General features: G+C 40.3%; 1 protein-coding gene across 4 annotated transcripts; it reads left to right on the top strand.

The window, feature by feature from the left end:
• Positions 1-5: 5 nt before the first annotated feature.
• LOC147146321 (transcription factor Sox-10-like) lies at positions 6-24,890 on the top strand. Of its 4 annotated transcripts, none has more exons than XM_086033382.1 (6): positions 6-91; positions 1,934-2,008; positions 20,915-21,027; positions 21,298-21,919; positions 22,221-22,492; positions 23,944-24,890. In XM_086033382.1, exons 4-6 carry the CDS (start codon positions 21,483-21,485, stop codon positions 24,741-24,743), a joined length of 1,509 nt encoding a protein of 502 aa, XP_085889508.1. In that variant the 5' UTR covers positions 6-91; positions 1,934-2,008; positions 20,915-21,027; positions 21,298-21,482; the 3' UTR covers positions 24,744-24,890. The 4 variants fall into 4 exon arrangements, with proteins under 4 accessions (XP_085889508.1, XP_085889510.1, XP_085889511.1 ...); XM_086033384.1 differs by having other exon boundaries at positions 25-91; positions 1,903-2,008; XM_086033385.1 differs by lacking the exon at positions 1,934-2,008 and having other exon boundaries at positions 43-91.
• The last annotated feature ends 329 nt before the right edge of the window (positions 24,891-25,219 follow it).

Genomic DNA, 25,219 nt, shown 5'->3' with positions numbered 1-25,219 from the left:
GCACAGCACACTTTCCTACAGGTGGACGGAGCCACTTCATCTGTGTCCACTCCTTGACTTTTCCGTTTGGTTTAAAGATGATTAAATTCAGGTAAGCACTCAAGTGTGTGTACAAGATTTGTTGTCATTTGTGAGGTATTGAAAATCAATCCACACATTTCTATACACCGTTTTGGTCACTGGTCCTTGTTTTGGAATAAAGTGCAGTGAGTGGCATTGCATGTGTGTTGACAAAACGTATTTAAACAGATTTTTTTTTGTAATAAACAAGTGTTCTTTTTACTTAGGTCAGTCACCAAGAAAGATATATCTACAAGAAAGTTATATCTACAGGTCTACTCTTTTATTTAAAGTTTGTCCACAAACACCAAATTGGCAATAGCTAACTTAGCTAGCTAGCTAGCTACCACATATCAGGATATATGGAGAACAAATGTCAAAGATTACACACGCCTCTTCTGTAAAAATAGAGAAAAGTAAATCTTAAGACTACTCTAAAATGTAAGGGTACCATTAAATCTTCTCTAGCTTAGCACGTTAGCATTTCCAAGTAGCTTGTTGTCAACAAGTGTGCGTGTGTTTTTAAGCATTGCCTCATGCTGTTGCTTTTTAATAACTGTTACTTAATATCTTTTCGTTTAATCTTTTCATCCAGTGTACTTTGAGAAATCATTTTCTTTGCGCTGTCATTTTGTTGCACATTTCTGTCAGTCACTTTGATTTTTCCATGAACTCTGTTGCTAGCCACCCACCAGACAAGATGGTGTATAATAAAATGCTACTGATACTTATGTCTATATTGTATCCAAAAGAAACCAGGGCGCTTGAGCTCTGGAGACCCCCAAACCAGGTTGGCATGTTTAGGACAAGAAGGACAAAGAACCAAAATAACTTGTAATAATTCATATTCAAAAGCTACAAATTGAGATGGATATGTAGAACAAGTGCCATCATATAACTCCTGACCCAAAATATGTCCATTCTGCCTGAGGTAAAAGATGAAAATGGAGCAAAAAAGATTGATTGAATACATGAACAAAGTGGGATGAGTAAGATCACAGGAAGGACAGGTGACGTGCTGTGGGAAAAACATTAAGGACAAAATAGACGTGATAAAGATCATGACAGCAAGCAGTGAGTATAGTTAAAGCGCCCCCGTGTGGCCTAAACGTGACAGTGACAGTGAAAACAGAAATCTAATCGATGGAATTTAACATGGCAAAACATGCTTTTTAACATGGTGCTGCATGTTAAGTTTTTTTAATTCATTTTTAGTTAATGCAATAATCCTATTTTTGCTATAAAAAGTTTTTTTTATGCTTATGCACCTTATGCTGAAGTTTTATTTCCCTGCTGTGGTTTAAAATATATATATTACAACAATTATAGTTTGATAATACTTCCTCACATCATTTTTTTTTAAATTATTGCAAATGAATGAAATCTTAAAATTACACCCTGGCCATGACAGCCCTAACTAATATACGAGACAATATTTTTCGAAAAACATTTTTTTTTTGTATTATTTTAAAATATTTGATTTCTTCATTGCTTACAATGATGACAATTCTCTACACCACTGTATGATGGCACCGGATACTCTTTCAAAAACATCCGACAATCGGGGCTTTGCTGACTTTGATCGGACAGGAGTAAAAAAATGCTCAAATTTGGCCCGAGCCAAAGGTTCAGGCAATTCATGTACAGTCGATCACATGTCTGGATTTCTTCCTTTGTGGTCCTAACTGGCATAGCTTGTTGCAGGCGGGTTTCCATGCTGTGTGTAATTAAGTGTGATGCACTAATTCACCTCGGCCTGCTGCTCAATTTATATGCTCTGACAATCATCATATGACCAGAAAAGGTGCTTGGGCATGATTCTCCTCACACTTGTGTCTTAAGGAGGTCCGCCCCTGTTGTGGCTCTGTTGCAGATCACTGAAGTGCTGGCTGACCTCTGTGGCTTCTGTAAGGGCTACTAATGGCTGACGAGAGGTCTACCTAATAAGGTGCTGTCTTCGTCTCTATGCGTGCTTTCATGCGTGTGTGTGGGGGTGTGTGTGTATCTGCTGGCCTTTCTGGCCTCGCTGGTTGGTGGCCGCCTGAGGCTGCGCGACCAGAGCCGGTGACAGTGTGTGTGCTCGGCAGGGGACACTATTTAGGCACTGGGAAGCACGGGGGTGATGGCGGTAATGCTGCTGATGATGGTGGTGGTGGTGGTGGTGGTGGGGGGGGGTGTCTTTGATTCCATAATGAGCTGTTGTGTGCTGCCGATCTGCGAGGCAGCTCGCTGGGGGAACAGAAGAGCTTTTTGTGTGTGTGAGAGCGTGCGCGACTCAGCTCAGCAGAGGCCCGACCGGCCTGGGAAGCACCACAGGGCAAACTCGGTCTGTCCGTCTGCATGCGTGTCTGTTTGACGGTTAGCCTGTCTTGCCTGACTGTTCTCCTTTTTATGTGCAGCAAGCTCGCGTTTAGTTAGATTTCAACACCGATGCTAATATGAATGAATTCATCGAAGTATAAGGCAACCCCGGAATGATCTGTCAGGTTTCAAATAGTGTAACTTTTTCACAACATTCTTTTTGACAATAACAGCAAATAAAATGAATAGTATTCATAATTCAATTCAATTACAGTATATTGTCCAGTATGTACACACCATCACCGATTACCTGCCTCAAAGCAATTAGTATACCTTAATGTAATGTAAGGCATACAGTACATGTCTTATAGGCAAACATTAGCTTTTTGGTTTTATTTTTTACAGTTTTTTGTACAGTAGCTAATTTGATTGAATTCAAGAAAAGATAAACCATACACCACTTACAACTACAGGTGCAATGATAAATCGAAAATTGATTAATCGATTGGATAAATTGTTTGATTCAACATTGTCCAAATGATCTGAATTTCAGCTTCTCAGCAGTAAATATTCTCATATTCCTGAAATTCTCCATGAAAGAAGACTTTTTTTCTTTTCTTCAAATTAAGACATTTGCAAAAATCCCTTTGGAAAACAATTATCAATATTTTGTCCTGTTTTGGAATAAAGGGATGAAACTTAAAACGTGTTTGTTTTTTTCTTTTTTTTTAATCATTCATCGATTAATTGACAAAATAATGACAGATCAACTGATTGTTAAAATAAAATAATTGCGAGTCGCAGCCCGATATAAAAATGCAATAAAAATAATACATTGCTATTTTGTTACAGTGCACAGCCAATTCTGAACCATTTTGGTGAAAATCTGGATGAAGGTACAAATGTAGCAATTTATTTTTTGTTGCCGCTCCAAACCAATACTGTAAAAGTTACACACATTTACCGCACTAATATTCAAAATATACTGGACATAAATTAATGATAAATAACATAAGCGACATTAATTTCTGCCAATAAATGAGCCCTTTGTCATTGCTCTGTGCCTGAGTGATGTCCAATAAAGTAGCTTGCAGCATTTTACTCTTTGTGGCCCAATAAAAAGTGACCCTTGACAAATTTTGGGTCCTGACCCTACGTTTTGGAGAAGCCTAATGGAACTAACAACGCCCCCTCAGAATCTTAATGTCCCCTCCGGAACTCCAGCATCCATGAACCGGGACGTAGTCTGTTGAGCAGCAAGCAGATGGACAAAGAAACTAAATTGGTATTTGAACAATTTGGTTGGAGGTTCTGCTGCTGACGTTGCGAAAACAACAAATTAAAAGGTGACTTTGGCACAGAGCTGTAGAATAATGTTAAACGCCGTGACAGCTATTAGACGTTAATGCTGTTAGCGAAAGCTAATCTGTGCCAATACTGCAGCTTTCCTTACCTTTTGGCTTTGACGTTTACTTCAGTGTAGCCCAGCCGTTGCTTGAAAGTGGCTCTGAATCTTCGCCCATTCCAGCTTCCGGGTCAGGGGCGGAGAAACTCATGGGAGGGGTGGGGTTATGTAAATTAGCTCCAGTTTTACATCACAGTGTGATGGACTTCAGAACAGCCAATTCACAGACATTTTCGGAAATGAGCAAATTACAAAAGATTTTTGGAGGTTGAGCAATTTTGTTGAATTGTCACAAGTTTAGTTTTGCTCAAAGTAGTATATCTCGATATATGATTAAAGGAAAGTTCCATTTTAAGAGGAACGATTCTATTCGATTCGATTGAGGGATTCTGATTCGATATGGTACGGCTTAGTTTGAGAGGTAGGATGCAATTAGTTTCTTGTTGTCATTTTACAAACTTGTCAGTACTGTACATGTGTAATTTCCTTCTCCTCAGAAAAGACGCGTCGATATGTATCTTGATATATTTTAAAGTGGAGTGATTCGATTTGGTCCGATTCCATGCACTCGCATATTTTAAATCAAAACCAATTTTCCGATTCAAATCGGGTTTTTTTTGGGTTTTTTTTTGTTACACCCCTAATTTGAATACAAAACATAAATTCCTTGAATTGTCCCTTTTTATTTATTTAATTTTGGTCATAAGTATTGACAAAAAAAATATTTGTTCTTAATTAAACCTGTTTTTAAAAAGAGGACAAGATGAATGCCGTAGCGCTATCTGTCCGTGTAGAATTGCATTTACAGTAAATATGAATGCAAAAGCGCTGTTTGTGAAGTGAAATGTTCATAAATATCTGTCAAATAGGTGGATGTTTGTGAATATTCTTTTGTGTTACCCCACTTATTTTTACACCTGTATGACAATTAAGAACGTTCAAATATTACGTCAAGGCTTTGTGATGGATTTATTCCGTTATAAGTGATTCTATGGGACATATTTTCCCTTCAATCATGGAACGGATTGAGGACTACTTTGAACATTCCACTGAAGATGATTACAGAGGATGCTTTCCTTTCTTTTTTTTTTTTTTACTTTCTTTTCTTGGTTTCAAATGATTTGGGATGTCACATAGGCATTTATTGGACTATTTGGGCATTTGGTTTGGAAATACAGTGCAGTATGTGTCTTTAAAATAAAAAAAACAAGTTGACAAATCTTCAATTAATTTGGAGAGAGTAGCACAAAACCACAAGCTGTCATTGTCAGTTTTCAGCTTTTTTTTTTTTTTTTTTAAACAAACAAGATTGAGCTGACAAAATAAAACCTTAAGTTGCGTGGAGGCTTAGTTTTCAAAACATTCAACCCTCCAACTACTAATTTGATTTGAATATCTTTAAAACAATTGTGTTGACGTACTGTGACCATTTTTTTGTTTTGTTTTTTGTCGACCTTGCAGTTTTTATTTACTGAGACAAATAAACAAATTTGTCAGGAAAAAAATAAAAAAAAGACAGTAGAAGAAACGGCGAGCTGAAAGAACAGTTGTGTTTTAATCTGCATTTGGTACCAAAATAGGTTCAGCAACAGGTGGAATTTTTTTGGTCATTACAACGCATGGTGAAATCCATATTGCGCAAGTTCTTAGAGGTCTACGGAAGTGTGGAACTGCCAATGTGAAGCAACATTTTTTTACATGCACATACGTTTGAACGTACATTTGTGCGTACTTGCAAATATGTTCGAATGAACTTGTAGGTTTAATGCTACAAACGTAGTGTTTTTTTTTCCCATAATGCCACAGGGTATTGAATCGGCCTACATTATACTAATATGTTCGAAAATGATGTCAGTAAACATTATTTGCACAGGTGGTCATTTTACCAAAGTTTCCTGGTCAGCACGTCCGCCTCACAGTGTAGAGGTCGCGGGTTCGAATCCGGGCCCTGGCCTTCCTGTGTGGAGTTTGCATCTTGCCTGGCAACCAATTGAGGGTGAATCCCGCCTACTGACCAATGACGGCTGGGATAAGCTCCAGGGCCCCCGTGACCCTCGTGAGGATAAGTGGTCTGGATAATGAATGAATGAATGTCTGCAATGCCTTTTTTTTTTTTTTTCCCCGTTCAACATTGTTTCCCATAATGCCACGGGGTATTAACTTCCGCATGCACATACCCTGTGGTATTATGCGGAAAATACAGAACATAAAACATGCACTGCAGACACACTAAAAGCATAAAATTATGAACAGACAATTTTTACTTACTGGGAATTAAATTTCAAACAAATTGATATAACGTTGGCCAATGCTAAAAATGTATTTATTTATTTTTTTAAACTTGCCGCGAGCCAATACTCCACAGCATGTGCTTGCAAGTCGGACATTTTTTTACTCCTATTGGCAGTTCCACGCTTTGGCATAGGCCAAATCCAAAAACAGAAAATGAAATCTCAAAAATCTGATGCGCTAGGAAAAAAGTAAAGACATTTTTCCAAGTTTGTGTCAAAAATACATTCAAGGACACATGAAGCCATCTCTGATTAAAATTAGCTGTTGACCAGCTTTAGTTAGTCAATACACGAAAGAAACTTTTTTTTTTCTTTTTTTTTTTTTGAAGGGCTTCTTAAATATCTGCTAATATTACAAACAATTCCCATGACAATCATGTCAGAAAGTTTGAGATTAGAGATTCAACTGACACACCACACTTCACGCTCCAATTGGATATCTAGAAAAATAAAATTTTATGTGGGTGACATGAACACACAACCCCTGAGTCCAATCCATTACGGCCACTTTGATTCTGCTCTCTGCACGCTTGCCACTCGTCCAACTAGTGTGTGTGTGCGTGCGTGCGTGCGTGTGTGTGTGTGTGTGGAGATGACGATCTTTATGTGCAGCCTGAGATCAATCATGATGAATCTTATGAGGGGCAGCCAGGGACATATTTTTGGATTGCCTCTCACACACACACACACACACACACACACACGCACTACTGAAGTGCTCTCATACACACGAGTGATTTATTTTCTTCCCGCACATACACAAGTGTTAAAAAAAAAAATGCAATTTGTAATTTTCGGAGAAAGTGCAGAGGTAATCCTGAATTCTGTCGCTGATGGCCCCTCATCAAATCTAACATGCAGGCAAACATCTACGCAAAGTACAGCGATACAAAAATGCCCGTCCGCATTTGCACATACAAAGAAAGGACTTTATTGACGAAACAATCGAGAACAAAGAAGAAGAAGAATAAAACAGACACGAGGAAGGCTTTCACAAATTGTCACAAATTTCACTGGCTGGGCCAGATATCTCATCAGTCTCTTTGTCGTGCTGCCTTTCATGTCTTCCCTCTGCGAGGACAACAGAGTCTTTCATGTGGACGTCTTTTCCTCAGCGCCCTCGGGCCCTCTTTTTCCTCTTTCGTTCTCTTTATTTCGCTCAGACAGACTAATTAAATGTTCTCCTGCAAGTCTGCTCCGGTCCTTGCACTTTCTTTTTTTTTTTTTTTTTTTATTATTATTATTTTTGTTTGTTTGTTAACTCTTCAGTGGTGAATATATAAGATGGATGACTAGCAAGCTAGATTCAAGATGGCTGAAAAAAAAAAAAAATCCAAAGAAACCAGGAGCTTGTTTATTTAAGATTGGATATTGTATTGAAATGTAAAGTGTAGAAATGAATTAGTTCGTTTTGTATTCCTCCCTGAAAAATATGATGGCTGAGTAACAAGCTACATTTAAAAAGTAAACATAAAGTTCCATCTGTGTTATACATGAAATATACCAGTGAGAAATGAATGGCTTCTTGTGATTAAAGAAAAATCAAAAAATAAACAATGAGATTATATAGTCGCAAAAATGCCATCTTTCCTCAAAGTTAAAACATTCAACAGGACACCGCTGCATTTCAACAGGTAAAAATACAAACATCTTTTGGTGTAGCACTTGATCTTGAAGACAAAGGACTAGCACATTTTACAGGTGAACTGAGAGGTCGATATAAGAAAATAATAATGACCAATATTTAAATATGACATTTCATAAAATATATATATATATATATAAATCTCGGTCCTGAGAGTAGTAATAAAAACACATGCAGGATAAATTGAAATGTCTCATTTGGCAGTGTGACTTTTACAGCGCAAATATTTAACAACTAATAATTATAGAAGCTTGTGTTTTTAGGACACAAGCGGCAACGGTGATGTTGACTAAAGAACCACAGACAGCAGCAGCGAAAACATGCGAGTAATTTTAGTAGACTTTCTAGTCATGCCAGCTCAACATATCTTGCCTAGTGTTACCTTACCTATAGCAGTATTTCACAGAAAGTGACCATCTTAGTCAAGTATGCGTTGTCTGTCTGCAGCCTCTCATAAGCAGAAGCCGGCTAATTGCTTAATTGGACGCTGATTGAAGTAAAACCTATTTCAAAGAGGCTTGGACTTGAGGGTTCACCTGGGTTCATGTGCTCCGAAATACCCCTTTAATTTATTTGCCTGCAAACTTTTTGACAGCAATAATGTGGAAGCACAAAGCAAACAAACAGGAACTGTCAGAATGATATCATTGTGTTATGTAGGTAGGAAAACAGACGCGCTAAATTTGACGTCCAACGATGCTACCGCTTTACTCGAAAGGGAGCCTTAGAAAAGTTTGATAATTAGTTCAGAAAATAAATTCTGAACTCTGAGCAAATCGATGATGCAGTACTGTAAATGTTGCGTTGTATAATACATAATGCAGCGAAATCTCAATCTAATGCGTCTAAAGTTATGAGTTCCAATAACCCCCCGAAAAATGCCTTTAAAGTCACACTGAGTTTTTTGCTTTTTCGTTGACTTTTTTTTATAATGCACTTCAAATGGAAGTCAAGTCAGATTTTTTTTTTTTTTTTTTTTTTACAATAATATCTTCTTTGTGGCCCCACTAGTCAAAACATAACATTCAGATTAATTTTGCGTTTATGGAATATGAATTAAGCAGCAAAATCCACACATTTGTATCCATCTCAGGGGGGCGGACATTTTGACACTTGCTGACATCACAGTGCCTAAGGGCTCAGCTTGCGATACATAACCAAAGCCAGAAAACAGATGAGGCGTGATTGGTCGTTACCTGATTAACGTCTTTTCACATGTGCATAACAAATGACGAATGAAGCCAACACTCTTAAAAAGTAAAGGTTCCACATAGTACCCAACTATGTGAGTTCTTTGGCTTGTATGCACATAGAAACCACTTTTGGCTAACTATTATTCAAAAGTCCAGTACAGCATTTGGAACACATCAAAATGATTGCCCGCAGGGACGACCTGCTTAGTGAATGTCTCAGGCAACAGAAACCCAGTAACAGAGAAGGAGCCAGATGGACTGTCATGGAAAGACAAGCCCCTGCATGGCATGTACCACTGATAGATTGAAGAAGTGGATGAAATCCACAAAACATACCAGTGGCTGGAAAAGGCTGGACTTAAAGACAGCATGGAGGCATTAATTACAGCACATGAACAGGCCCCAAACATGAGGTCAGTAGAGGCCGGGGTCTACCACATCAGACAGGACCCTAGGTGCAAGCTGTGCAAAGAAGCCCTAGAAGCGGTGCGGCATATTACAGCGGGGTGTAAGATGCTTGCTGGCAAGGCATAACCGACATTATATATATATATATATATATATATATATATATATATATATATATATATATATATATATATATATATATATATATATATAAAAAAAGAATGTTAAGTATAATGTTAAGTATACTGATAAGTACTTCCTTGCCTTTAGTTTCATGAAAGTGGCAATTTTACACTTAAATTCCATTATTTCCTCAGGACAAATTTGTCTTTAAACTCTAATACGTGGAACGAACCTATTCTGCTCCCATGGGACATTTAAAGATTGCTAAATGGAGCCTTATTTGAAAATCTCACAAGAAAAAAACAATTCGAACTGACAGAGTCGAAAAGCGTGAGATCACTATTTGGCAAGCAGAGGGTAATAATTGCTATTACTAAGTCTTCATAAAGTGTTAATTAACAGCCAATGCACAAAGCACATAGAGTACAATCCCTTCTTGTAAAGCGATTCCTTGAGAAAATTTTTATTGAAAGAGTTGAAAAATAATCGGCGTACATACATGACTATTAAGCTGGCATGTGTGGCCGCAGGGCACAAACGTCATAAAGTTGTTGAATGGCGCCATTGTGTGCGTGTACTATCATCCCCATCTTCACCACCGCCATCATATTCTGCTTTGACTCTTGCATGTGAGTCACAGCAAAAAAGATGACCATGTCTCTTTTTTTGGACTGCGTTGAGCTATCCATGTATCATTCGTTCTTTTCATTTACGATTGGCTGTCAAAAAATGAAAAAGAAAAAAAAAATCACATTTTTTTTCTAACAAAAAACGAAGGACTGAGTTTGATCTTGATATTTAACTATATCTAAGCATCCTGGATGTTTAGTAATGGTTATTCGTAGGGATATGTTAGCTTGTTAGCCGCCACAAATCAGTCAACAGAGACATGTAAACACAGTTGCTCGCGTATCATTGAACAATGAAAGGAATGAAATTAATGATGCTGGTGAGGGGATGTGCTCGAAGTCTACTTGTCGACAATTGGTGCTCCACGTGGACATTAATTACCGGTAATTTAAAACAATACAATCAGAGAGATAAAACAGTGGTGAAATGTTTCATGTCAGACGTAATGCACAAAGCCATTAAAAACAAACAGTGGCGATTGAGAACCGTCAGGCCCAGCAAGGCCTTCTCTGCTGGCCTTCCTACTTCCTCAGAAACATAGACACAAATTACAAACCAAATCAAAATATTTGTTCCATAAAATTGTATTAATTTATTCCAAACTGTTTTTTTTTTCTCTTCATTGTGTTTTTTCGAGCTGCGTTGCTTCTAGCATGTGTATTCCAATGATGTTGGGTCGTTGTGTAAAACAAATAAAAACACAACACGATGATTTGCAAATACTTTTTAACTTATATTCAATTGACTACGATACAAAGATATTCGGGGTTCAAACTGATAAACAAATTATTTTGGGTAAATATGCACTCATTTTGAATTTGAACTAAGTCCTCATTGAAGGCCATGGACCATCTGCATGGCCCGCCACTGTAATTAACAAAACAAAATAATCAGTCACTTTTTCAATGATTGATATTTGACTGCCAATTTAAAATGGAACGAACGCATGATATGTTGATTTTGAACCCCCACTCTGCTCTGCTTTACCCCCCCAAATCGTTTCTAAATGCCGTTCTTCATCCACTTGTTGTTCTGTTCCCCTGTCAGAATGAAGTTAGTAGCAAATAGATGCGGGCCTTTCCAAACAATAGTCCATTCATGATGTCCTTGCAATGCAATGATGATCCCGCTCTGGCCTGCACCAGCCTCCACAGCTGCACTGGAATGTAATCCAACAAGTTCTACGATCGCCCCCCCCCCCCCACGCACCCCCTCAAACCCAACATCCAGCCCTCCCTCCGGCTGCCTCCTCCATCGCTACCACGGCCACCACATCACCAGGGCGAACACCATTGCAACCCAAGTCCCCTTCTCTCCCCCCCCCCCCCCCCCCCAAAAAAAAAAGGAGGCAAGAAACTAGGAGGGGGGAGCTGGGAGCGGGGGGGGTGGGGGGTGAGCACAAAGAGAGGATTCATGGTGGGTCACATACACTAGCAGGAAAAAAGAGCGGCACCCATTTAGGAGTGGTGCAGCTGCACTAATTCATTGGGTGAAACTGAGAGGAGGCAAAAAAGGAGGGGCAGAGGTCAGAAAGCAGAATCATTTTTTATTCGTCTCGCTGCATCATCCACAAACACCTGCATCCCTCGCTTCCTTCATGGGTAAAGAGAAAAAAAAAAAAAAAAAAAACGAAGCGAGATCCCGCGCCTGTTTCTTTATCCATGTGTCACCATCTCATGACCCGTTCCCAATGTGACCCTTGTGTTTTTTTCCCAGCACTTTACAGCCCCCGCATCCAGATGACATAAGGCCCTCCGGCCACACAGTCACGGCAACCCCACCGTGTCATCTTCAATCATACGACAACCTCAAAAATCGTTCAAAACTCTGTGTTATGTGTTCTTAACGAGGTGTACAGGAATGTCTGGAACTGGTAGTCCAAGTATTTCAATCACATGATTTTTTTTTTTTTTTTTTCATTTTTAATTGATAGCCGCAGTTTGGAATTCCCCCTGTGCAGACGGACTTCTTCTGGTTCCACACAAGCCCTGAGAGTTCTTTTTTTTTTTTTTTTTTTGCGATTGATCTATGTCCTCTTTGACATTCTGCAAAATTGCGGCATCAGAGCCGTAACAGTAGACTGGTTTTTATCCGCCTGTATCTTTTACGCAAAACTCTCTGAATGGGTGTACAGTATTTCATGTTTTTGACAGATTTGTTTCCAGAAGGCAAGCTTGAATTTAGACTTCTGCGCTTTTAGTGTTGTGCCACATTGTGCTGAAACAAACACTGAGATCTACTGAAAGAGCTCCAATATTGGAAACTTTTTTAATTTTCACTTTAATGCGATGTCTGTAATGCGGAAACACGATTCATGTAAAAATAAGAAAATGGAAAAAAATATGGACATTTTTCACATGACAGCGACGAAATACTAAGATCACACATACATTGATACAACAAACTATAACCTGATCTGAACTTTTAAAGCGGAAGTCAACCCAAACATATTTTTTTCAAGAATATGTTCCCACCAGGCCTACTAGTTGAAACACGGCATTCTGATTAATTTTGTGTTTGTGGAATATAAGTTAAGCAGTAAAATGCACTCATTTTTAGCCATCTCTGACGGCGGCCATTTTGTCTTCTGTCGACTGAAAATGACATCACAACTGCTCACAACTCGCAACTGCTGACCTGTTCTCTGAATCAGAGCCGTGATTGGTCCTTGTGAGCAGTTGTGATGTCATTTTCAGTCGACAGAAGTTAGAAAATGGCCGCCCCCAGAGATGGCTAAAAGCGAGTGGATTAACACTTATTCCACAAACGCAATATTTATCAAAATGCCCTGTTTCAGCTAGTGGGCCTGCGTCAAACATATTCTTGAAAAAAAATATGTTTTGGTTGATAACTCTTATGCTAATGCTTAATTTACCTTTTTCACATTATTATGAGTGCATTATGCTAGCGGGCTTTTTCGTAGATGAAATTGTATTGTTTGGATGCACATTATGCCGTTTAAATACATCCCCTCCGAAATCATCAATTCTTCAATTGTCATTTGTTTCTATGCCAATGCTGTATGTTGAAAAGAATAAGACTGCCCAGAGGAGTTAACATTTCTATGTAGCTCAACTTCCCAGGTTGTTCCCCTTTTTACAGTAAACAAGTTGGGACTGAATCTGCAGTATAGCACCTCAGCTGGTTACAGCTAACTAGTACTTCATTTTGCTTCTGTTGCTTCAAGACACAATTTAACAACCATCTATCCCACACATTCAACAGAATTCTTGACAATCAGTTCATCAACAAATCAATTAGTATGCCTATCCCTACTTCCGAGAGTTTCATACAAGTCAAGTCAAACGACATTCAGAATGCTGGAAAATCTGTATCATTTCAGACCCTTTTGTTACCATTTGGAACAAATGTCAGCATTCTTTTCACCGCAGTGACACGAGAAGGAGGAATGCCTCTCCACCAATTATACATCAATTTCATGCAGAATGTGACCCGGCATGTGAATATTTGACTTCTCCTATCTATGTCCCTTGCTTGCTGTCTACCATTGTCCTCTTTCCCTTTTTTTTTTTTGGGGCCTCAGCCTTTTCTCTCTATCCAACGTCACACATTTCAGGAATTCCCCCCGGACAGTAGGAGAGGGTGTTTTTGTTTTCTGTGCGCACACTAGCAACTTGGCCTTAATGTAAATCAGCGAACACTTACACAATATAACTCAGGATATCGGGATATTTTACCAACGATAACAATATCACAATATGGCAATTATTTTCAATGAATAATGCTATAGAATAGAATAGATATGTTGGTTACCGGTGAGCACGTCAGCCTCGCCGTCGAGAGCTTCTATATTCTACTCTCGATACACTCTAAAAACAGTTGGATTCAAAATAACACAATTTTGGGTCAAAAATGGACCGATCCACAAAATGGGTCAATTTGACCCGCTTTCTTTCTTCCCACAAAAAATTTTGTTTTGTACAAAACCACCCCAAAAATGGGGCTGTATAAAACTACTAATTTTTTGGGTTGTTTTGTGCAAAATAACCCAGAGAGTTGGGTCAAATTGACTCAAGTAGTGGATCGGTCCATTTTTGACCCAAAATTGTGTTATTTTTAACCCAACTGTTTTTAGAGAGTTCAGAAAGTTTGGAGAAACCTCTGCATTAAACCATCTACAAATGCAAGTTAAAACTCTACCAGGCAAAGCGAAATATATCATATCAACAACACCCAGGAACATCGCCGGCTTCTCTGGGCCGGGGCTCAACTGAGATGGACTGACGCAAAGTGGAGCGCTGTGGTCTGACGAGTCCCCGGTTTGCTGCCATCCAAGCAATGTCTTTTTTTAGGGACGTCCTGGCTTATATCAGCAAGACTCTGCCAATCCACATTCTACACATGTCACAACAGCGTGGCTTTGTAGTAAAAGAGGTTGAATACTGGACTGGATTTCAATCAGTCAAGACATGTCTCCCATTGGAAATGCGTGGCACATTAGGAAGCGTAAAATACGACAATGGAGACCCTCAACTGCTAAGCAATTGAAGTTTATACATCAAGCAAGAATGGGAAAGAATTTCGCCCTCGCTTCCCAAACACGCAATGAATGTGTTTTCGTCACTCTTGAAACAATTTATTTGGCAAATCTACTTTTCATTGGACTCGAAAAGTTAATTTCAATTCAGCAATTGGTATCTGTACTTAAAGCGGAAGTCAACCCAAACCTATTTTTTTTCAAGAAAATGAGCAAAATGCACTTGTTTTTAGCCATCTCTGGGGGCAGCCATTTTGTCTTCTGTCGACTGAAAATGACATCACAACTGCTCACAACGACCAATCGAGGCTGACCTGTTTTCTGAATCTGAGCCGTGATTGGTCATTTTCAGTCACACAGAAGGCAAGATGGCCGCCCCCTGAGATGGCTAAAAACAAGTGGATTAACACTTATTCCACAAACGCAATATTTATCAGAATGCCCTGTGGGCTTGCATAAAGCATATTCTTGAAAAAAAATGTTTGCGTTGACTTCCGCTTTAATGTCCTTCAGGCATCATGGCCTTTTGTAGATGTTTTTTTCCCCCAAACCTTTCTTTATGATGGTGTTCTTTATCGACAATGGCAAACGTAACTCAAATTTGTACCTACATAAGATTACAGTAATTATTTGTCTGAAAAATAGTTGTAGCCCATAAATATAAGGCAATCGAACGAAAAATACTATCTAAATGAGTGACTTCTTGTACCACGTGATAAAATATTCTTACACCTCCCGCAGTGCATACACTTTGAAATCTACTACATGAGGCTGTTGTAAACCAAACTCACTGTATATCAATTATCAATAAACATTAACATCCTTGTGAAATCTTACGATAATATTGTGTACATAAGTTACTCTGTAATTCCCATCACTACTATTTACTTTGTTCCTGGCAAAAACAGAATTGACCCATTGTGGGTTGAATAAAACTCAACTGCATTCTATTCTATTCTAAAAATAAATTCCCGCATTCAAACGTTTTTTCTTATCTGCACCAAAATCAAATGAAGTTCCACCCGGCCCCATGCCCAGCCCTCTACAATTTGCGGAAACCAGTTCAAAGACAATTTCTATGATGATAATGCTTGACACTGTATATTTTTCTGCTTCATCAGTGCCGCGTCATTGCATGTCTCATATTTTCTCGATTAATCTCGCTAAATAAGGAAAGACAACCTCATGATGCAGTACAGTTCCACACAACTGAAAGTCACAATAACAAACATATGAAATCCCCGGATGAATCAATCAAAACTGAACATTTGTCGCTTGCAGACAAATCTTCTCTCTTTTATTGATTGGCGTTAGATTGTGAAGCGATACTTAACGTTGTGACCAAAACCTTTTGACGGATTTGATGTGCACCTGAGAAGTGACCTTTTCACCTCCCGACGGATCATGAGACCTTGTCGTCCCATCCTCTTGCCCCCCCCCCCCCCTGCCCCCTTATTCTCCCTGCTCCCAGGAAGAGCTGTGTCTCAGACTCTTGTGACACTGCGGTTAGTGTGTGTGTGTGTGTGTGCGCAGATATGGAGAGGCCCATTATTGCAGTCACATGGCAGGTTAGCACAGGCACTGATGCACCATGTGAGCTCTATTTCCATTTTTTTTGCTTACGGCCACATGCACCACCGCCCCCCCCCCCTCCCCAGGCTCTGACCAACAGGCGCACACAGGAAATGTCACAAAGTGCATGTGGCTGTTTTTTTTTGTTTTTTTTGTAAATATAGTTTATAGATTCAATATCATGTTTACTCGAATGGCAGGTGGACAATGCGCTTTGCAGAGTCTTTCATAGTTGTAAGGGTAAAAGTTATAAGGTTGTTTATTTATTTATTTTTGTCTTTTTAGGCCTTTAAATGGGTTGAGTTACATTATCCACAAATGACTTTGAGTTTGGTGTAAATGGCTCGAGTCAAGATGAGTTGCGTTATGTTACCTGAGTTAAATTGTGTTGAGCTAAGATGAATTATGTTGAAAGTAAATTGGCATTTTTATGTGCGTTTGGTTTCACTGAGTTGAACAAAAATAAGTTCGATTTTTTTTATATTCGCTAAGGTGAATTTAGCTTGGTTTAGTTGGGCTGAACAAAGGTGAGTTTTCATTACGTTTTGTTACGTTTACTTAAACCGTGTTGAGCAAAGATGACATAAATGCGCGTTATGTTTAATTTAACTGAGTTACACTGAGGTGAGTTGAGTTACGTTTTCATTGCAATAAACTATTCTGATTTTCGTTTAATCGGGTTGATTTACGTTAAGTTTAATTTAACTGGGTTGAGTTGAGTTACGTGTTTGGCTAAAATGAGCTGGGTTACATTATTTTATGTTACACTATGTTGAATTAGTTTAGCATAATCAGGTTGCACTAAGATGAGTTACATTGTCACATTATGTTACGGTTGTTTCGGTGCAGCTGGGTGGAGCTAAATGAGTTGGGTTATGTCACGTAACGTTACATTGCCTTCAGTTCGGTTCATTTAGTTCGAGCATTGAGGAGTTTATTTACATTAAGTCAAACTTCAGTTAATTGGATTGAACTAATATGAGTTGGTGTGCATTTTGTTGTTACGTCACACTATATGTTACCAGTACACTACATTTTATTTGATTTGGTTCTATGAAATTGTATACACTTGAAATGAGTCGGATCGGTTTGAAGTTCAAATGAATTAAGATTTTATGTTACGATACTCATTCACGTTACATTTTGTTGAATTTGGTTGAGTTCTATTATGATGAACTAAGAACAGGTTTTTATTTTCTACACGCGCCTGCAGATTTGTAATTGGTTAAGACGAGTCAACTTATAGTATGTCAAGTTACATGATATTAGGGTTAGTTTTATAGTCTTGCTCATATGTTGAGTTGGTTACATTGCTTCACAATATGTTATGTTTAGTTTAGCTAAGTCAAGTTACATCAAGTTTAGGTTGAGTTCCTGGATTTAAATTTGACACTTGAGTCACAAAAAATATTCCGATTTTATTTAAAAAAAAAAAAGAAAGATAATTTTGTCCTCAAATACTCTTATTCTGTTTTTATACCCAAAAAAAAAGACCATTTTGTACTCAAATTCTCTTATAAATTTACAGAATCTGATAACTTGGTCTTGAAGGCCAAGGCCATGAGCCATTATTAAAATCAGAACTCCCATCAATAGATAATCTTTATCTTATGGTCAGTGGTGTGTTTTCCAAGTAAATTTAAACGTGTCATGGATGAATGAAGAAGGCCTGTGTTACAGTTTAAACATGAGAACAACCTGCAGGCGAGGAAAAACAAACCACAAAACATTTGATCAACGTCCTCTTCCAGTTTGCTTCTTTTAATGCTGCCGTGCCGTCGACCAGTTGAAATTAAAAGAACTAAAATGCTTCGGGCCTATTTAAGAAATGTCCTTATGTCTCAATTGAAACAGAAACTTTCTTGTGTGAGTGATGTGTCCGAGTAAAGGAACACATATATCTAAGTAAAAATTAAAAGTCATTCTACTTTTAGCAAGTGGGGGTTGTTCCCTTGAATATTCGAAAGCGTGTGATGATTTATTTTACCTTGGCTTTATTTTTAGGAATTGTCTACCCAGTTGTGGAAAATATGAAGTATTATACTTTCTAAAAGTAAATTTCGAACGATAGCTTTTATTTTAAAACGATGCGTTTTTCTTTTTTTAAAAAAACCCCAAAACAAAACATTTTTAGGACATACCTTTCAGCCGTGCGAAAAACGTTGAAAATGTAACCAAATGGCAATTAATTCATGACGTCTTTAACTTTTTTTTTCAATTAAAATAGCTGCATTTTTCTTTTACATTCATTTCACAACGCAATGGCTTCACTTCGAAACAAAACAAAACAATTCATCCGGCACCCTCAACAATTTGCATTTCCATATATTTAAATATATTGTATTTGTATATTGTGAATAGTGCGCTTGAATTAAAATGCATTTTTGTTAAGTGCAGAAGCCAAACGTAAAAGTTATTACAGTGCAACAACTAAAAACTCCCAAATAAATGAGTTCCACTTTGTTGACGAGTGTAATTACAGCGCGCAGCAGACCCACAGTTCGCTCCCTGGGGGTCGTGCACATCCAAGTGCATTAAGTGAACTTCTCTGCGCAAAACCGCAGTTTCCTCCCTTGTGCGCTGCGCCAACCTAAAGAGCAAACACTTTTTTTTAACACACACTCGCACGCGCGCAACAACAACAACAACAACAAAAATACAACACTCACTTCCAGGCCCGGTCGGACGAGTTGATCAGTGGGGTGCAGGCAGCCTAGAGGTACCCCACCCCACCCCATCTTTTTCCTCCCTCCCTCACCTCCACCACCAAGCACCTTCAACCCCATCCTCATCATCATAAATCCAGAATCTTGCAACGGAAAAAAAAAAAAAAAAAAAAAAAGAAAGGTGTCGCATGCAGAAAGCAAGCAGGCAGAGGCATCCATTCTGCTGAGGAGGAATTTCTCTGTGTGCGCGACTAGTGTCAATGCTCGGACATAAGGGGAGAAAGGACGCACACATCGCTCTCTGTTATCATTTTTTTTCCCCTCCTTTCCTCTCTTCATGTTTGCAGCACAAAACTGCTTTTTGTTCCCCATTTTTTTCATTTACGAGGGTTAATGGATAGAGGCTTGGGCGTTTGATCACATGGCTACAATTCACCTGAGATGCGGACAAAGAGAGCAAAGAGAGACGAGCGAGAGCCATGACAGACACAAGGGTCATTGTTGCGCTCGTACTGCCGGGGACCGTGTGTGTGTGCGTGTGTGTGTGTGTGTGTGAGTGTTGTGTGTGCGTGTGTGTGTGTGTGTGTGCGTGTCCTATCCCAGAGCAGGCCACGCTTATCTGCGCAAATCGCGGCCTTCCAGCGAGTACAGATCCCCCACGTCACGCAAGGCGAGACGCACCGCATCGGTCTCGCTCTGCGTGCAGGAAGAGGAACGTTCGAATTAATTCCCCGACGCAAAAAAAAAAAAAAAAAAAAAAAAAAAAAATGCCCCAGTTGACAAACATGAATGTGAGCCTGTTCTTTCCTTTCAATGGTCGCTTCTTAACAGCGACTGTCCGGTTAAACAACCAACGAGTCTGTTTTAGGATGAACAACTGAGTCAATAGTTTGGATTTTATACAGCACTTTGACCTGCAAGTTCATCAAAAAAATATCAAAGGCAAATTCAAATTCGTTAAAAGTTCGTTTTAATCTACCGTTTTAGTAGTTTTGTTCGTTATTTTTAATTCATTTATAAAAGAATGACAATATGCTCAACAGGAAAAAAATATCTGTAAATGATAATCATTCCTAAATTCATATATATTTTTTAATGATGTAAAACTGGCAAAACCAAGATTGTTATTGACTTGAAACGCTGGAATTGAATCCCCAAACAATGGATTACCATATTCGTTTGCATTCATCCGTTAGAAAAACATAAAACAGTTTAAAAATTGTTGGTCAGGTTGTTGCTCTTTCAATTTGACACTGAGTTTGTTATCGATGTGTGATGTGAATTCTTGTGAATTCATTTAACATACTTTATTTAACTATCACTCGTCTCAAGAAGTTCTATACTGCATTCATGGCTCAGAGCACCATTGTACGTCATTAGTGTTCTTTAGAGGTTCATTCTACATTCTTCTTGTTCTTTTGAAAGGCAAGAATCATTTGATTTGGTGCTATGGGTGTTATGGATAATGTTTGCTTCCATACGACCATATATATATATATATATATATATATATATATATATATATATATATATATATATATATATATATATCTTCTATAATAATTTATAACAAGATTGTGGCACGGAACCTGCGATATGGACACCCCCGCACACCTGTCTAACGCCTTTTTCGTCATTTTCACCAGGATATTTTAATAGTAAAAGCTGTAACTTGACATTTCCTGTATGACACCCAATCAAAGCGGAGAACTCGGCCAATTTGGGCTATTTAGATTTCCCTCCCTTTCTGATTTAATGCGGCCGCAAGATGTAATAAGTCAGTGGATGATTGTTTGTTTGTTTGATGTAGCATGTCAACACTCGCAACAAAGCTGGCCTTCTCCTGTCCTCTAAATGGGCTCACTGTGGACTCGTTTAAAGCGACTCTCGTGTCACATCTCACCTCTTCTCCGTTGGAAACGTTGCAACGGCGCACGTACAGGTCGGTCGTTAACGCCATCCTGCTCTCGTCCAATCAGCTACTGCCGAGGCGAGACGACAGCCAATGGGAGGGCCGGGTTGCGCTGTGGTGGGCGGGGTCAAGTGTGTGTGCTGGAATGCTGCCTCTCTGGGAATGTTTTCCACTTTCAATCTCCCCCTTTTTTTTTTCTCCCTCTCGCAGTCCTTCTCACAAGGCGCTCTTTAAGCTCCGGTGTCGCCACACAGAGCAGCCATTCATCGGCTCCACGGCCAGCCACACGCACTCCCATGTTGAACCACTGTGCGTCTCTACTGGTAAGTTATGTAATTTTTTTTAACAAAAAATAATTATGAACGTCAATGAAACGTTTACCCGATATCGATTTGCTGGATTATTTTTTGGATTGGGTTTTTAGTTGTGATTTTTAATGATATGTTTCATATTTGTTCGATTAATTTTGCGACATGGGATGCCATTGTACACCTTTAATTTTTCAAATGTACTGATCATAAACGACTGTGATGATTTGATTAGAACGTTGAACGTCCGTTTTTATAACTACTCTATCGTATGTTTCCCTGCAGGTGTAGCGGATATCGATGCGTAAAAAAGGATCTGGCAACATTTACGCACCACAATGGCTTCGTATTAAAAGAGTCCACACCATCGCAAACTCCACATAGTCCATTAAAAACTCTTTTAAATTAATTTAAAGTTTTTGTTAAGAGAATTAAAATATATATATATATATATATATTTTTTTTTTAAAATGTCCGGAGAGGAGCACAGCATGTCCGAAGCGGAGCTGAGCCCCGGAGGTTCGGACGACGCTCACTCGCTCTCCCCGAGCCACGCCGGTGCTCCACCCGGCCACGACTCACCTCTGACCGGGCCTCCGCCTCAGCTGACATCGCTTTGCGTGGCGGACGGCTCCGGGGACGACAGGTCCACGATCAAGTCGGAGGAGGACGACGATCGTTTCCCCATCGGCATCCGGGAGGCGGTCAGCCAGGTTCTAGACGGCTACGACTGGACCCTGGTGCCCATGCCGGTGCGCGTCAACAACGGAAACAAAGCCAAGCCTCACGTCAAACGGCCTATGAACGCCTTCATGGTGTGGGCCCAGGCGGCCAGGAGGAAGCTGGCCGACCAGTACCCCCACCTGCACAACGCGGAGCTCAGCAAGACCCTCGGCAAACTGTGGAGGTTTGTATGAAAAACAACACAACGCGCATACAGCAACACTTCATTTCCTGCGCAATTTGCGCCAAAAGGAGGGAAATTAGGAGCACAGATTGGTGGACGCGAAAACGACAAACAGCAACTAAAGCGTGTTGTTTGTCCCAGCGTGTTGAATTTGTGCTTCAAACCACGAAAAGTCATTCGAGCACCCAATTACGAGCGCGTCTCAATTTACGCACGGCGCCAACGCGTGCTATTTGCGCATATTTTAACTTCCACATTAACTTCGGAGAGTAAAAACCGCTCCTTGTTCTCCTTCCCGCAGGCTGCTCAACGAGAGCGACAAGAGGCCATTCATCGAGGAGGCGGAGAGGCTGAGGAAACAGCACAAGAAGGACTACCCGGAGTACAAGTACCAGCCCCGGAGACGCAAGAACGGCAAGCTGACGCCCGCTAATGAGTCGGACAGCCCAGGCGAGGGCGAGGCCAGCCACTCCCAGTCGCACTACAAGAGCCTGCATCTGGAGCACAATGGGGGTGCGGGGTCACCTCTAGGCGACCTGCACCACCATCACCATCACCACCACCACCCTGCGAGTAGGTGGCACTCCCTACCAGTGGCCTAGGACAAAATGTAGAAGGGGGGGGAGGGGGGATGGGGCAGGACAGTATTCGTTTGACGAAAAAGAGGAACATCTAGTAGCAATAGTGTTAGCATAGGTTGGGGCAACATTAATTTTTAATTAAATTTTAATTTTTTTAAAATTTTGATTAAAGACTAAAGCTATACAGCGCAGGGAGAAACACTTTCGGTTGCGCATGATTAAAATGTGGTCAACTGACGTAATGTTTTACACTTTTCCTCAAAAGTATTCAAATTATATATGCTAGTTTACAGAGCTGGGCATGTTACAAAAAATTGAACGTCCGGTATTCGTCATCCGTCTGCAGCGTGGGAACCCTTCCGTCGTCCGTCATTCGCCTTTTTTTCCGGTGGAAAAATAGTACCCGTCTATAGGCTGGTCCGCCTCTAATTTTAAACGGGCGTCCGTCAGCGAGTCCGACGAAACTTTCACTCGCACACAGCATGATGAAATCAAATTAAGCGTCGTGTTAGATGAGGTTAGCTGAGTGTTTCACAACCATTGTTCAGCCAAGGCAGTTATTTTATGTTAGAAATATCTAATAGGAAGACAACAACAAAAAATCACAAGAAGTGGATAATTACGTACCTTGTGCCATCTAGTGGAAGAGCATTTAATTGTTCAGCCTGTCACTATAAATCGCTGGCATAGATGGATGAAGAAAGATCATGTTCATTGTTTGTAGTAAACAAATACAGTAATAATTTGTGTACAAATTAAGTGAAATTAGATCATTTCCTGCAGCACAACGGATGAACTCTCATGGCACAGTAGATGAAGTGGTATGGCTGGGACCACATATTAATATAGTAATATTTGTTGACTTTTTCATTTGAATAGAATGTAATGTCAACAGGGTGCATCCAAAAAGTCAACATATTTTATATTAACTTGTGTTAATATAAAAGAAGGTGTTCTTTTTCCCCAGTATATAATTGATGACATAATCATCTGGATATTATTGATATCGTTTATAAAATGTCAGGAATATTGTGTTGAACAATAGTTCTCAAACGTTTTACATCGCCTAGTACCATCATCATGACAACATGAAAATACAGTGGGGTCATAGGCATGAGAGTTATCCCTAAAAAGTTCATTCTGCACTGGAAGCCAACACTGAACAGAGTTTCAACAGTGGCACTGTGATTTAGGAAAATAAAAATGGTGATTCAATTAAAATTTGTTAAGAATTGTACCAAAATAAATCAAAATTTAATTCAGTGACTCTTTTGCATACCACTAGAGGGCGCTCATGTACAACCAGTGGTACAAATGCCACTCAGAGAATCACATGGTATAGTATATCTGTGAGTTTGATAATCTAAAGATACTTTATTAAGTGATGTACAGTATGTACAATCCTGGTTGTGTTGCGAAACTAAGCATATCTGTCTCTTCCAGGTCAGGGTCACAGCCCCCCCACCCCACCAACCACCCCAAAAACAGATCTCCAGTCAGGCAAACTGTCAGACAGCAAGCGGGAAGGGGCAGCCGGAGGGGCTGGAGGATCTGGGGGCTCCAGGGGACCCCTCGGCGTAGCGGGCGAAGGATCCTCCGGCGGTCCTTCCTCATCCGGCTCCAAGCCCCACATCGATTTCGGCACAATGGACATCGGCGAGATCAGCAACGAGGTGATGTCCAACATCGAGCCTTTCGACGTCAACGAGTTTGACCAGTATTTGCCCCCTAACGGGCACCCCCAGGGCGTCGCCGGAGCCCCCTCTGCGGGGACCTCGTCCTACGCCTACGCCCTGGCTGCCGCCAGCGGCCACTCGGCCTGGCTCTCCAAGCAGCAGCAGCAACAGCAGCAGCAGCAGCAGCCTCAGGGCTCGCCCACGTCCTCCGACCACTCCAAGGCCTCGATCAAAAGCGAGTCCGGGTCCGGGAGCCACTATGCCGACGCCTCGTCGTCGCCCTCCTCGGGCGCGCACGTCACCTACACCCCGCTCAGCCTCCCTCACTACGGCTCCGCTTTCCCCTCGCTCGCCTCCAGAGCTCAGTTTGAATACGGAGATCACCAGGCCCCCGGGGCGTACTACACCCACTCCAGTCAGGCCCCCGGGCTGTACTCAGCCTTCTCCTACATGGGCCCTACACAGAGGCCTCTGTACACCACCATAGGCGACCCCTCTAGCGTGGCCCCCTCCCACAGCCCCACACACTGGGAGCAGCCTGTTTACACCACACTCACAAGACCCTGAGGGCGGAGTCCAGGAATATATGGGAAGCGTGTGAGAGCAACCGTGTACATGCGATCGCTCCTGGGAGTTCGCGTGACGTGTGCGTGTGTTTGTACGTCTACGCCATATTGATGTAATATTAGGGGTGTTTACTTTTTTTAGCTGATAAAATGCATCCAAGGGGGGGGGGGGGGGGGGCGCAGGTGTTCATCGGGGGTCTGCAGCCAATCTAAACGAAACATTCGGAAACCATGTGTGCCATCTGGAATGTATGAGTGAAGATGTACAGCAAGTGGAGAGGAGCCAATAGATTGTTTTATATACACGAATGATAACCCAGGAAAAGTTCACGGACTGACATCATCCCATTTATTAACCAAACTAAAGGAGACTCTTGTTTTTGGATGTTTTTTTTTTTTTTGTTTTTTTTATATGAGTAGTGTCATTGATGTTGATATACTAGAGTAACTTTATTGTGACTGACATGATAATACACT

This window comes from Filicampus tigris, chromosome 6, assembly GCF_054856515.1.
Source record: "Filicampus tigris isolate MCC_2025a chromosome 6, RoL_Ftig_1.0, whole genome shotgun sequence".
Classification (NCBI taxonomy): domain Eukaryota; kingdom Metazoa; phylum Chordata; class Actinopteri; order Syngnathiformes; family Syngnathidae; genus Filicampus; species Filicampus tigris.
The sequence above is the reverse complement of the archived record's forward strand: the minus strand, read 5'-3'. Positions and strand labels throughout refer to the sequence as shown.

Bases quoted from the DNA above. Each gene is read 5' to 3' on its own strand.
- LOC147146321 (XM_086033382.1), top strand. From the start codon at position 21,483: ATGTCCGGAGAGGAGCACAGCATGTCCGAAGCGGAGCTGAGCCCCGGA. The intron at 21,920-22,220 runs GTTTGTATGAAA...TCCTTCCCGCAG, and splicing joins ACCCTCGGCAAACTGTGGAG to GCTGCTCAACGAGAGCGACA. The intron at 22,493-23,943 runs GTAGGTGGCACT...TGTCTCTTCCAG, and splicing joins TCACCACCACCACCCTGCGA to GTCAGGGTCACAGCCCCCCC.